Here is a 14850-nt window from a genome sequence, read left to right on the forward strand (position 1 = left end):
GAATCCAATTTCCCCATAAGAATTAATGTAAATAGGAGGAGTTAAGTTCCAGGGACATTTTTTAAATATATACACACATATATACACACATATACACAGTATACGTGTTAAACAAACAATTAAATACTGTACACAGCAATGCTGATTGTCAAGCTTGGTAGAGATGGTGGAATCAGAGGGTGGAAGAGGGTGGGATATTTCCAGGGAATGCCTCACTGCTAAATGATGAACTAGCACTCGGCTGAGCCCTCAAGGGTTAACACAGTGTTGTTAATGTAGCCTCACACTCTACAAGGCAGCAGGAATGGAGGGAGGAGACACAGCATGGCAGTGGCAGTTTCCCTGTGGAAACTGAATGTGCTGCTGAACTCAGGCTATCCCACTGGAGCACACCACTCCCTCCACTTTCCAAAGTGCCGGGGTGTGTGCATGTGTGTGAGACAGACAGACACACACACCGCCTGTGTGGGAGAGGGAGAGGGAGAGACACCGTGTGTGTGTGAGAAAAAGAGAGCTTTTTCCATCCTGACCCTGTCGTGTCCCCTCCCCTTCTCACTCTGTGGAGATGGGGTACAGGAGCGGGGGGGAGGGAGACACCCTGACATCAGCACCCCTCTTCTCCCCCCTCCGGCACAGCAAGCAGGAGGCTCCCGGGAGCAGCTCCAAGGCACAGGGCAGGGGCAGGGCATGGCAGTGGGGGGAGGGACACCTGAACTGCCCAGCAATTGATAGCCTGCTGGGCGGCTGCCGCACAGGGAACTTAGGGGAGTGGGGAGCTGATAGGGGGGCTGCCGGTCCACCTTGCTTCCAAGCCCCCACCAGCCAGCTCCAACGGGCTGCTCTTCCTGCAAGCAGTGCACAAAGCAGGCGGCTGCCAAACAACATAAGGGAGCATTGGGCAACTTTAAACAAGCATGTTCCCTGATTGATCAGCAACGAAACAACGTTAACCGGGTTAACTGAGGAGTTACTGTATTTAGAATAGAATAAACCAGAGTCTTGACATCTGTTCCAGCCTATCTCCTGAAAGTAGGCCACATTGGTTCATATTCCTGTCACGCTATTTCGTCCTATTTCTATGTCTGTCTGCTAGCAATTGGGCAATGTTCTTTTTTAGTGTTATCATGTTTTCTTTCATTTAGCCACTTAAATTTTCTTCGTCCTCAAGTTCATTCTGTAAATTCTGGAGAATATAAAGGACAAGCTCGCTATCATATCTTTGCAATTCACCAGATAAACGCTGCACTCTGTCGGTCACATAGCTGACCAGCCTTTCGTCGTCTGTAATCTTCATCACAACCTTTAAGTCCTCTCAATGCTTCAAGAAGTTCGTAATGTTTTGGGTTTCCACTTCGCCGATATAATTGTGACACAAACTGAAAAGGCAAACGAAATGATTATCAGGTCTCTGCTTATAACGTCATTCAGCCGCACAAAGAGCCATGTCATTGACTCTTTGGGAGATGGTGCGGCCTAAATCCACAAACATGGCCATTTTTCCAGCCAGGTTCCAGAAACGCGGTTGGTTGCCCACCATTCTGCTTTCCTCCTTCACTTTTGGGTTTATTTGTTCTGCCATCCCACAAGCAGGAAGTGCAGTGGGTTTCCCGCACCTGCTCCTGTGGCTTTACTGTGGGTACATCTACACTACAGCGGGGAGTCGATTTAAGATACGCAAATTCAGCTACGTGAATAGCGTAGCTGAATTCGATGTATCGCAGCCGACTTCCCCCGTTGTGAGGACGGCGGCAAAATCGACTTCTGCCGCTTTTTGTCGGCGGCGCTTACTACCACCTCCGCTGGTGGAGTTAGAGCGCCGATTCGGGGATCGATTGTCGCGTCCCAACGGGACGCGATAAATTGATCCCCGAGAGGTCGATTTCTACCCGCCGATTCAGGCGGGTAGTATAGACCAGACCTCAGTGTTTCTGGCAAGCGCTTAGAAGTATTAATTGACTAACCTTCTACTTTAAAATGAACCTTAAAAAAGAACAAAACATTAAAACAAGCATTTATATCGAAACTGAGGGAATATACAAACCAAAGAATTAAAAGCTATGGTTCCCTCTTTTTTGGAAGCAACATATTACAGTTTTTTATTTTTAGAACAACTTTTATTGATGAGAAGGAAAGGGGTAATTTTACATTTCCTTTTGATGTGTAAAGAGTATTTATCTTTTCTGTTTTTAACAGACACACACACCGTAGAGTGGAGGGGAGGGAAATACGGCTTTTGATGAGGTCTTTGGAAAACTGGATGCCAGGTTAGTCAGATCTGGATGCTTTGGCTGGCAGGTTGACCACAGCACCTCTTGCTTGGACTTTGCTTTACGTTTTGGTTAGGGATGTTACTTGGGGTTTGGGGTTTTTTTAAGACCGGACAGGACTGTGGTTATTTTAGGTTGCTGTGCTGATGTAATGTCGTTGATTTCAGGAGCGAGAGAGGGACAGGACAGAAGGAAAGAAATACCAGGGCAGAAAGAATTACAACAGGGAAGGGCGGCAGAGCAGCAGCTCACGTGCCTTTGCGCAAATTGCCTTTGCTGGCAATTAGGTATTTTTATTGATGAGCTGGGGACCGGGTGTTACGATGCTCTTTAGGCCGTGCAGGTGAAAAACAAAGCTTTAAACAACAGCAAGGGCGGCTGGCCTTCCTCTTGGGAAGACAGTTTTTCAGTGGTGTTTTTTTACTTATTCTGGGGCTAGGGAAGATTTGCGGAGCTGACCTGGGATACAAGATGGGATGGGAGATTAAAGTAACCCCAAAAGGGGAAAAGTGAGCAGCATCGTTTATTTCCTTATTATTTTGTTTAGAAATTAGGCCCAATATTTGCCACACCAATTTTGGTTCATTAATTTTTGGCTTCACATTTTTTTGTTCTTCCAAAGCATGATTCCAACAGTCCTTGAATGAGATTAGGGCGACCTTTTTGTTTGGACTAATTTGCTTTTTTGTCTGGGGTTTTGTTTGTTTGTTTGTACTTGTTTACAATGTTTATTATTGAAATAACATTAACTTACTTTTTATTAATATGTATTACAGGCCATTGTAATATTTTATGAACGTTTATATATATTTTTTATAATTGAGTTTATAATTATAGTAAATTTGTTGGCCCGATTATTATAACATAATCCTTTTTAAAAAATGAACCAATTCTGCCTAGGATCGAATATTTGTTCATAAAACTAAAATTACAAACAAAAACTTTATTTTAGTTTAAGCATTTAGAAAAATGGGGGGGAAAGGTACTTGGTTATATTTTAAGGCTTGCAAATTCCTTATTTTAAAATTAGGATTTACAAATTTTACCGGATTAAATATTACAAAAAGTTATAATTAAACTTTTTAGATGTTAATAAAGCTCAAGAATTTACCAGCTAAAACCCAACTTAAACCTGCTGCTATGATACGTCTGTAAGATGTTTACGAACGAATTAGCTTGTATTATTTTTGTAGGTTGGATGCTCAGAATGGGCAAAGATGGAATTCCCCCCCCCCTTTTTTTTTTCTGGCTTACACAGTGCGAGCTGTACATTTAGACAGATGATGAAAATTTTACGCAATAGTGGTTACACTTGCTTACTTGGAGAAAAAGCCCTGATGACATATTACCCAAGTGTGTTGTCTTCTTTAAAAAGAAGCAACAAAATGATGGAATTTTTTAACCACTTTTTGCATTTGCGAGCCATTGGAACACCCAAAGGTGGCAAAAACAGGAAAAAAGAGTTATGAAAACAAAACAAGAAGAAAAATTGCAAAAACAAACCAATTAGAAAAATTACCAAAAAGTTGGGTGTTGCAAGAGCTCTTGGTTTTGGTGGTTTAAAATTTAATTTACCATTAATGCAGTAGCAGTTTTGAATTAAGCTGGTATTTTGTTAACAAGGAAGGGTTACCCACGATTTTATTTTCGTATGAGTTTGCCTTAGCAACTAATAATTTTAAATACTTTAATTTTTACTATATTTGTTTTTTTAAATACTTCATTACAGTTTTAAAATGATTACTGATTATGAAAACTACAAACTATAAAATAAAAGAAAAATATGAAACAAAGCATTTGTTAAAAGATTTTTTTTTAAAATATTAATTTTAAAACAAGTGTTAAAAAAAAGTTATTAAAAGCAAAATCATTATCGGTTTACTTTCCATGCTTATTTTGAACAAGCTGAACATATTCAAAAATGTTAAAACAAGTTTCTGGCAGTCAGAGGTTTAGGGACACCCAGATCATGGAGTTGCATTTCTGACCATCTTGGCTAATATCCATTGATGGATCTATCCTCCATGAACTTCTCTAGTTCTTTTTTGAAACCAGTTATACTTTTGGCTTTCACAACATCCCCTGGCAATGAGTTCCACAGGTTGACTGTGCGTCCAGTGTAGAAATACTTCCTTTAAACCTGCTGCCTATTGACTTCATCGGGTGACCCCCAGTTCTTGTATTCTGTGAAGGGGTAAATAACACTTCCCTATTCACCTTCTCCACACCAGTCGCGATTTTATAGCCCTCTATCATATCCCCCCTTAGTCGTCTCTTTTCCAAGATGACCAGTCCCAATCTTTTTAATCTCACCTCATATGGAAGCTATTCCAGACCCCTAATCATTTTTGTTGCCCTTTTCTAATTCTAATATATCTTTTTTTGAGATGGGGGCAACCAAACTGCACACCGTATTCAAGGTGTGGGCGTACCATGGATTTATATAATGGCATTATGCAATTTTCTTTCTTATTATCTATACCTTTCCTAATGGAAAACCTGATGAAATTGTGCAATTTTTCCACATGATTGAGTGTGACTTTCTTTAGGAGACTTTCCTCTTGTTCCTAATGGTTCCTAATATTTTTTTGACAGCCATTGCACAATGAGCGGATGTTTTCAGAGAATTATCCACAGTGACTCCAAGATCTCTTTCTTGCATAGTAACAGCTAATATAGACTCAATTTGTATGTACAGGTGGGATTATGTTTTCCAATGTGCAGTACTTCGCATTTTTCAACAGTGAATTTCATCTGTCATTTTCTTGCCCGGTCACCCAGTTTTGTGAGATCCCTTTGTAACTCTTCACAGTCAGCTTTGGACTTAACTAGCTTGAATAATTTATTATTTTCTGCAAACTTTGCCACCTTACTCTTCATCCTTTTTTCCAGATCATTTATGAATATGTTGAACAGCACTGGTCCCAGTACAGATCCTGGAGGGACACCACTATTTACCTCTCTCCAATCTGAAAACTATTTATTCCTACCCTTTGTTTCCTGTCTTTTAACCAGTTACTGATCCATGAGAGGACCTTCCCTCTCATCCCATGACTGCTCACTTTGCTTAAGGGCCTTTGGTGAGGGACCTTGTCAAAGGTTTTCTGACAGTCCAAGTACACTATCTCTACTGGATCATCATTTGTTGACCCCATCAGAGAATTCTAATAGATTGGTGAGGCATGATTTCCCTTTACAAAAGCCATGTTGACGCTTCTCCAACAAATTGTGTTCATTTATGTGCCTGATCATTGTGTTCCTTACTAGAATTTCAGCCAATTTGCCTGGTACTGAAGTTACGCTTACCAGCCTGTGATTGCCAGGCTCACCCTTAGAACCATTTTTAAAATCAGCATTACATGAGCGGTGGACATTTGGTGTAGAAGTGTGTTGTCTGGAGAAGGCCACTGGATAAAGCAGAAGACGGAAGGCTGATGTCACTAGGAGGGGCAGAGTTAAGGTGGTCAGGTGTCTCCCTTAGAGAGGAATACAGTGTATTCACTATTAAATGGCAAATCATTTTCTTGCTTGTGGGTTTGTGTCAAGTGTGGTGTGTGTAACCATCTTATTTTTTGTATATTAATTTTCTACAGTTGTTGGCCTAGGTTGGTGTAGATGTGTTGGCGCAGGGTAAGAAGTGCAGTCACTCACTAGTAAGATTTTCTGCGCCCCCTGCTGGCTCACAAAACTTTCTATGTTCTAGGACAAAGTCTGACAGAAGTTGTGGCTCCTGACAGAAGATTTTATCCATACGACAGATTTTATCTGACAAAGATTTTTTCCGTAGATGCATAAACTTTCAGTTGTGACAAACAACAGCTAAAAATGTCCCTAAATCTCATTGTAAACCCTCACCGAATTACAGCTTGCACCAGATCTACTCAGGACACGCCTGTCTACCACTTTTTGGGCATGCTACATGCTTTAAAAAAAAATCAACAATGAAAGGTCAGACTGCCATGGACATATTTCAACCAGAGCCCAAATTCAAAGACTTCCCCTTAAAAAGTTATGAACAGAAACCAAGCAAAAATTACACAGAAAATTCAAAAGGCATAAAACTAACCCTGTGGGAAATTTGTTACCAGACCCCCAAAAATAACCCAACAATGCCTTCTGCGCTCTTTGTTTCCTGAAAACTCTTCAATGTTAATGTTGCAGTTATGCATATTTACCCATCTCCTCCCCACCCATCATGTCACCAAATCATAGTTTTATGTAGGAAATCTTTTGGTTCTTCCTGATTATTATTAATACTTAGCATATTGTGATAGACAGCTAAGGTTTTTTTTCTCCCTTCTGTTTTTGATGCCATTTTCCAATTTCTTATTTGTGAAAGAGAATGCTCCCTGAAAAAAAAAAAAAGTTTTCCATAACAAGATATTTCATGTTGCAAAAACTCACCAGACTTCTCTGCTGCTCCCTATTACAGAAGATAACTGCTCCAGTCCTGCATCTCCCAGACCGCACCCTCTTAGGTCTACTTTGTCTAGAGTGGTTTTCTCCAGACTGTACTGCAAGGTTCCAACGTCTGCAGCACTGAGGAGGGTGTTATACAGAAAAATGTGCTCAAAGCAGCGAGACACATATTCTGTGAGAGAAGCATCGTGCAGTTCAAAAATGCAACGGAGAAGGTTTAGTGTAGTCGTTTGACTAAGGTCTCTCGCAACGCGGTGTTCGAACCACTTCAGAAGGGAGTTTTTTATAGCACCATTGAGTGGAACCAGATCATGCAAGAGGCTTTCAGTGCTTCTGTAAGGCAAAAGGCCCATGAAAAATCTGATGAAATTGTGCAATTTTTCCACATGATTGAGTGTGACTTTCTTTAGGAGACTTTCCTCTTTGTAATTTGCAAGGATATACCCTAAAACCCAGGCATCCAGGCACTGTTTAAGCTCCTCCTCCTCCTGGATTTCCCGGACACAGTACAAGGCAGCAAACATGTCCCTTGCACCATTATGGCAATATGCAAAAATTTCACCACCTCTCTCCACCTGAGAGATGAAACTGGAAAAGCACTTTGTGAGAAGTTTGGGATCAATATGACATCTCTCAAGAGCCTCTCTCTTTATTTCCTGTACACCAACGAGCAGATGCTCATAGGAAACTTTCCCCAGTCAATAGATAATTTCTTTAACATGCTCTGGAAGTTCTAGCGATGGTAGAAGGCCAATTGTATCCGTTTCACCTGATTCTATGCTCACACAACAGTTTTCTTTACTTTCTCCACGGCTGATCAAAACACTGTTGTGTTCCCTGATACCACGACTTTTGGAAATTTCCATCAGTGTGTCCCGTAAGATTTTGATTTGAAGAGGAAATAAGTACAATGCCAACATTTCACACCTGCTTGCCGAGTTAGAGTTAGGTTTCAATGTCGGATTAACTAAAGTAAATGTATCATAGTATTGCTTAATATGATCAGCAGTGCATCCAAGGATAGCAAATAAATAATTAAAATGCTTGCAAATTTCACTCACTGCATGAAACTGAGCAGACAACAAAACATCTATGTCTGGGAGAAGATTCCTGGTTATGAGTTTGGAGAGCAATGTATTTACAGGCAAGGCATCATCAATACAATATCAACTTTTCTACTACTGTGGTACTGGGTGTAGTTCAGATCATACTTGAACTCATTCAGTCCATCGAGAATAATTAATATTTGGTTGTTATTGAGTTTATCTGTAAGAACTGGAGATAGTTCTTTGCACTTGTATTGCAGGAACTCTTTGCACACTGATTGGATTCTCAATGGAGTTCAAGTCACTAAACGGTATATAAATCACGCCGCTGTAGAATATCTTGTTTTTTCCTGAAGCCCATTTCTGCAGGAGCCTTCTGGAGATGTAGCTTTTCCCCGTTCCAGCACCTCCCACCAGTAACATCCGCGTGGAACGTTGCTCTTGGGTAGTGAAGAGGTCTTCTGAATGAACGGTATCCACACGCTCCTGGCTTCTGTAAATATAGTTTATTATTTCTGTAGCTGTGTGCCGCTTCTTCTCTTTTATAATGATAGTTTGGTTTAAAATGTGACCCGAATCTCGTTTCCTGCCGAGTTTGATTGTCTTACGAATCGCTTCTCTGTCACGTTCAAGAGCTTCTGCAAGATAAAAAGCAAAATTAGAGGAAGTATCTGGGGTCTGAACAAGATACATGTTTCTGTATTAGATAGTCACAGATAGCAACCACAACAGTTAAGGCTGCAAAACAGTTTCCATTCTAACTCCCAGTTTTCCCATTCTATCTTCTGAAACGTGCACCTTTTGAAACAAAATTCTTCATGCTTTGCCCCGTGCCTAAAGAAGATAAACCTACCTACCAACCAACCATCTATCTAGAACAATCATTTTTTAGTTGAGTACTAGGCAAAAAATGTGGCCCACTTTGAAAAGATATTCCTCCCACATCTTGTTTTCCACGCAGATAAGTCAAAAACAGTTCAACTTTGAAACTTCAAAGTTGGTAGTTAAGGAATCATTATAAGGAGTGCAGTTTTGCTATGTTTAAAGAAATCAGTTGCAGTCTAAGTGACTGAAAAAAAACGCTTCAAGCATTCTCAGTGGCATCTTAAACATTTTTAGAACCAAAACACGGCACGGACTGTTTAAAGAAAAAAGCTGAGCTCACTTGGAAGGCTCTCACAATGCTAGCTCGGCTATAATCCACATGTTTGTCTGCTTAACTGTGTGACTAATCACAGAATCATAGAAATCTAGGACTGGAAGGGACCTTGATATATCATCTAGTCTAGACCCCCACACTGAGACAGGACTTGTGGTTCTCAACCAGGCGTACGCCAACTCCTGGGGGTACAGAGCGGTAATCTGGGGGTACTCAGCTTCTCTAGATCAAGTGTTTCTCAATCTGGAGGCTGCAACCTCCAGAGGGTTGCATTGTGGGTGGCAATCAGGGGCCCCCATGCCACAGGGGGCCCCACAAAGCTAAGTTACATGCTTCAGCGTTGTGTGACGGGGCTCAGGCTTCAGACAAGGCTCACAATTGAAAAACAGACTCAAGTATCACACTGAAACGTAAGTACAATGTCTATATTCCAGTCAATTTATGTTAGAATTATATGGTAGAAATGAGAAAGTCAGCACTTTTTCAGTAAGCGTGGCTGTGACACTTCTGTATTTTTGTGTCTGATTTTATAAGCGAGCAGTTTTTAAGTGAGGTGAAACTTGGGGTACGCAAGACAAATCCGATTCCTGAAAGGGGGACATTAGCCTAGAAAGGTTGAAAACCACTGATCTAGACCATCCCTGAGAAGTGTTTGTCTCACCTGCTCTTAACAACCTCCAATGACTGAGATTTCACAACCTCCCCAGGTAATTTGTTCCAGCGCTTAACTACATAATAACGGCCATATTGGGTCAGACCAATGGTCCATCTAGCCCAGTATCCCATCTTCTGACAGTGGCCAATGCCAGGTGCCCCAGAGGGAATGAACAGAACAGGGAATCACCGAGTGATCCATCCATTGTCGACCATTCTGGCAAACAGAGGCTAGAGACACTCAGAGCATGGGGTTGCATCCCTGACTATCTTGGCTAATAGCCATTGATGGACCTATACTCCAGGAACTTATCTAGTTCTTTTTTGAACACTGTTATAGGTTTGGCCTTCACAACATCCCCTGGCAATGAGTTCCACAGGTTGTGCATTGTGGGAAGAAATACTTTTTTTTGTTTGTTTTAAACCTGCTGCTTATTAATTTCATTGGGTGATCCTTGGTTCTTGTGTTACGAGAAGAAGTAAATAACACTTCCTTAGGCACTTCCTCTACACCAGTCATGATTTTATAGACCTCTATCATATCCAAGCTGAAAAGTCCCAGTCTTTCTAATCTGTCCTCGTATGGAAGCTGTTCCAGACCCCTAATCATGTTTGGTGCCCTTCTCTGTTTCTTTTCCAATTCTAATATATCTTATTTTATATGGGGTCACCAGAACTGCATACAGGTCTAAACCTTCAGTTAGGAAGTTTTTCCTAATATCTAACCTAAATCTCCCCTGCTGAAATTTAAGCCCATTTCTTCTTGTCCTGGCCTCACTGGTTAAGGAGAACAATATATCACCTCCTCTTTATAACAATATTTTACACACTTGAAGATTATTATCAGGTCCCCCTCAGTCTTCTCTTCTCCAGACTAAACAAGCCCAATTTTTTCAATCTTCCCTCCGAGGTCATGTTTTCCAGACCTTGAATGATTTCTGTTGCTCTTCTCTGGACCTTCTCCAATTTGTCCAGATCTTTCCCAAAGTGCGATGCCCAGAACTGGACACTGTTCTCCAGTTGAGGCCTTATCCGCATGGAGTAGAGCAGAAGAATTACTTCTTGTGTCTTGCTTACAACACTCCCGCTAGTACATCCCAGAATGTTTGCTTTTTTTGCAACAATATTACCTCGTTGGCTCGTATTTAATTTGTGATCCACTATCACCCCCAGATCCTTTTTTGCAGTACTGCTTCCTACGTCATGTCCTAGTAACATGGGTTTTGCATTTATTGTCTTTCTTCCCTTTCCCTTCCAAGGCATCCTTGCGCCACTGCTGCCGTAGCAGCACCAAAGAACTCAGCGCAACATTCATTATGCAATCACTGTTGCACTCCGTAGTGTAAATGACTGCTGCAAAGTTCCAGGTGTGAAAACAAGAGAATCCGAGAGCGACCAATGAGAGGGGCTGGATGGGGGACGGAGCCAGAACGGGGAAGTGCAGTATATGAGGAACCCGGGGGCAAGGAGGGAGCGGGGAAGGGGAGCTGGGACAATAATGACTCCCCAGGAGGGTGAGAGATGGTGGGATTTTGGGGAGAGGAGGCAGATGAGTGGCTGGGGAGATGTAGCTTGTGGCTAGCTAGGGGAAAAAGTTGGTGGCCAAAGAGGAGCTGTTGCTGGGGCTCTAAACTTGCACGGCAACACTGCTGCCAAGCTGTAAAGCAGGATAACAGTGCTTCTGCTCGGCGGGTCCCTGAGCTGGGCGGCGCTCACGAGGGAGGGAGTGCTCCCTCTCACCGTGTCTCTATCGCTATTGGCCAGACCCTGCCAGCTTAAACCACATCAGGCGCCCCATTAGCTGTCACTAATATTAGACGTTCCTTCCTCTGCGGCCCCTCTGACACTAGAGGGACCTCCCATCACACACACATGTCCGGTTCCTTCCAATAGAAGGCAGCAGGATGTGTATATAGATGCGTGCGCGTGCACACCCCCATAAGTACATTAAAGGTGAAAACCTCCAGGGTTTACAATCCCATTAGCAAGCCCCTAACAAGTATGCAAAATTTGCAGCATTTAGGTAAATTACCGCCGCCGCTTCTTTTTGCCAGTAAATCGGGTAAATCCACCTCTTTCGCCACATCCTTGAGTATCTCCGTGTTACCTTGAGGGGATGTTCCTTTGTGGACATATTGTCCGATATATGTATCCTTACATACATATAGGGTCCTGAAATTAACTTTAAGGAACTGATCTTGGAACATAACTGGGGGACTTTACAGTATTGGTAGCTGGTGTTTGCAGTTATCAGTATCTCCCCCAATCAGCTGCTGAAGGCAGGGTCCTGGAAGTAAGAACCCAGTGAGATCCTCCCTCCTGGGCAGAATTGGAGATAAATTTCCTGGCTGGATTTGGCGCTTCTGATGTATAGCGAGATCTACTTTCTATTATTGAGTCCATTGTCCTCCCTCAAAGAGTATTTGTAGCAGCTGCTGTTGGGATGGCATTTGTAATACGCTAAGTGCACACACAGGAAAAACTGTATTACCTGGGACCTTGGGATAGCAACCTAACACCGTCCTACAAACAGCAGACACGCAACAGAAAGGTGCTACATGGGACACCCCTTGTGCGGTACCTGTGGCAATGCAGGTCTCAGCCTACCCAAATAAATGCTATCTTCATTTCAAAAACTGTTTACACTCCTTATTGCACATACCGTCGGATTTGGTGCTCTGGTACTGCTGTTTAAAGGCCTGGAGACACCATATCACTAACAGGAGCAATGGGAAACCAATAAGGCTGTAGTGAGTTCTTCCATGTTTTAGATGAACTCCTTCCCCTGCAAAAGGGTAAAGATCTTTAGAGAAATGGAATAGCTTTCCATATCTCAAGTATAACCCAATATATTCCTGATGTGACATATAACCAGAAACTTTGGTATGGGATTAAACTTTTCAAAAGTGTAGAACAGACCATTGTCCGTCTTGGTTTTTTCCACTCGGACTCAAACACATTGCAAGGGATACATAGGACAGGGCCGGCTCCAGGCACCAGCGTAACAAGCAGGTGCTTGGGGCGGCCAAGGGAGAGGGGCGGCACGTGTGGCAATTTGGGGGCGGCAGGTCCCTCACTCCCTCTAGGAGCGAAGGACCTGCCACTGAACTGCCACCGCCGATCGCGGCTTTTTTTTTTTTTTTTTTGCTTGGGGCGGCAGAAATGCTGGAGCTGGCCCTGACGTAGGAAATCAAGAGCAAAAACACAGCGAGGTGATCAAGACTAAAGAAGGGCCATTGTGCTGGTGGGGGGAGAATCTTGGCGTGGAGAACAGTAATTGAGAGAGGCTGGGGATTCAAGGGAGAAGCAGATTGCTGGGAGGGGAGGAATCTTCCCCCGGGGTAGGTACAGACAGTAGTTGTGTAGGATAAAGCAATTTTACTGTGGTGACTTGATCTCGAAGTACAGACATACCCACTCAGGCCAAGTCTATGCTACAAGGCTTTGTTGGCACAGCTGTGTCGGTCGGGGGGTGGGGGGGTGGGCAAAACCCCCAGCGTAGACACGGCTGTGCCAATAGAAGAGTGCTTCTGTCCACTTAGCTCACGTTGTTTGGGGAGCAGGTGTTACTACGCCAACAGAAAAGAATCCTTCCGTCAGCCTACGCTGTGTCTACATGGAGGGGCTCCGCTGGTACAGCTAGACCTGCAAAGCATTGTAGCATGGACACAGCCTGAACTGGTTTCTGGGGGGATTGGGTGACCCAGAGCAATGCCACTGGAGGAAAAGAGAAATAATTCATTTCAGTGGTGGGCAGCAAGAGCGGGACAGGTTAGAGAAAGATCAGATGGGCTGGTGTCAAACCTTTAGCAAAGGGCAAAAGTAGAAGAACTGAAGAAGACATAAAGGACCCTACATTTTGGCCTTAGATTCCCATGCTCAAATTAAGTCCTGTACCTGGGAGGTCTGGGGATGGGACTGGAGGGGTAGGAGCCGGGATACACTGTTAAATCGATCACACTTTTAAAAGGTCTGAATGTAGGATCTTCAAGCCTCATTATAAAGAGGCTAATAACGATCATCCCAACTCTCACGCTTAGTATTCAGACCTGAAACGACAGCTCTTCAAACAGCCAATGTCCCTGGGAAAGTGACACCGAGGTTTGTTGGCTCTTTCACTCAGGACATTTGTAAGAGCAGGTTTCGTACGGGCGGATTCCAGTACGGCGTACCTGACACAGAAAGCTGCACCACCTGTTCACGAGGCAGCGTCTCCTCATATAAGAAAGCATGGCAGGAGTCGTTTCCTGCATCGTTCAGGGTCAGTCTTTTCAACAACAGAGATGCGTTGCCTTTGGAAAATTCCTGAGGGAAGAGCTGGGTTCTCCCCCGAAATCTTTCTCCTTGATGCTCCAGATGGTCTTTGCCGTCGTAGAAGCTGTGGACTATTTCCTGAGTTTCTGAGTCCTGCCAGTTCACAGTCACTTCTTCAAGATGCACGACACCTTCCTCTCCAACAATGCAGGACAGGAGCACGTCTTCGTTTACAACCTCTTTAATAACACAACACAGACAGCCTGGCAAAAGATCAAAAGAACATGGGATTGGTGACTGCAATTTATCTCTTCATTTTCTCACACCGTTTTTTGTTAACCTATGAAAGTGGCACACAACCTACTGGTACGGGTTCTGCACCATTAAACTCAACAGGAAAGTTGTAGTGGAGGCAGGTTTAGTCCCACAATGACCTGTCATAGGGTGACCAGATCACCAAAGACAAATATCGGGACGGGGGGGGGTGACGTGGGGGGGGCGTGGCGGGGGGCGGGGCCAAAAAAAACAAAAAAAACCCTTCCTCCGCAAGCGCTGGAGGGAGGCCCGGGAGACTCAGGGGAAGCGCGGGGCCGGGGTGAGTAAGAGTCCGGCCTGGCCGCGAGCAGGCAGGACTCAGTCGGATAGTAGGGCGAGGAGGGGGCGGCCCGTGGTGCCAGGCGGCGGCTGTTCTCACCCCCGGGCAGCGGGACTCGGGAGCAGCCGCTGCTGCAGCTCCCACTGCCGCAGGGGAGGAAGCGGCCATGGCGCTCCGCGGCTGCGGCGCCTCCGAACCCCCCGAGCCGGGGCCTGCTGCGGGGACCCAGCAGCGCGTACGCTGGGCCCAGCCCCTGGCCAGTCGCGTCTGGGCTGCTGCCCAGCTGGTGGTATCCCGCGGCGGCCCCGGGGCGGAGGCATCGGCAGCCCAGCCCCGTTCGTTCCCCTGCGGGACCCGAGCGGGACGGGGGGGCTGGGGCCTGCTGCCCCCACTCCGGGGCCGCCGCGGGATAGCACCAGCTGGGCAGCAGCCCAGACATGACTGGCCAGGGGCTGG

The 14850-nt window shown here is 44.3% G+C and overlaps 1 protein-coding gene across 1 annotated transcript in view; it reads right to left on the reverse strand.

Annotated features, from left to right (window-relative positions):
• Positions 1-864: 864 nt before the first annotated feature.
• LOC117873506 overlaps positions 865-14850 on the reverse strand; it is a 48594-nt gene continuing 34608 nt past the window's right edge. Inside the window, exons 4-6 of the mRNA XM_034762969.1 lie at positions 13718-14062; positions 6672-8370; positions 865-1376 (exon numbers count right to left, since the gene is read on the reverse strand). Of these exons, the coding sequence (XP_034618860.1) occupies positions 7949-8370; positions 13718-14062 (767 nt within the window). The 3' untranslated portion in view covers positions 865-1376; positions 6672-7948. The remainder of the gene's footprint in view (positions 1377-6671; positions 8371-13717; positions 14063-14850) is intronic.

This window comes from Trachemys scripta, chromosome 1, assembly GCF_013100865.1.
Source record: "Trachemys scripta elegans isolate TJP31775 chromosome 1, CAS_Tse_1.0, whole genome shotgun sequence".
Classification (NCBI taxonomy): domain Eukaryota; kingdom Metazoa; phylum Chordata; order Testudines; family Emydidae; genus Trachemys; species Trachemys scripta.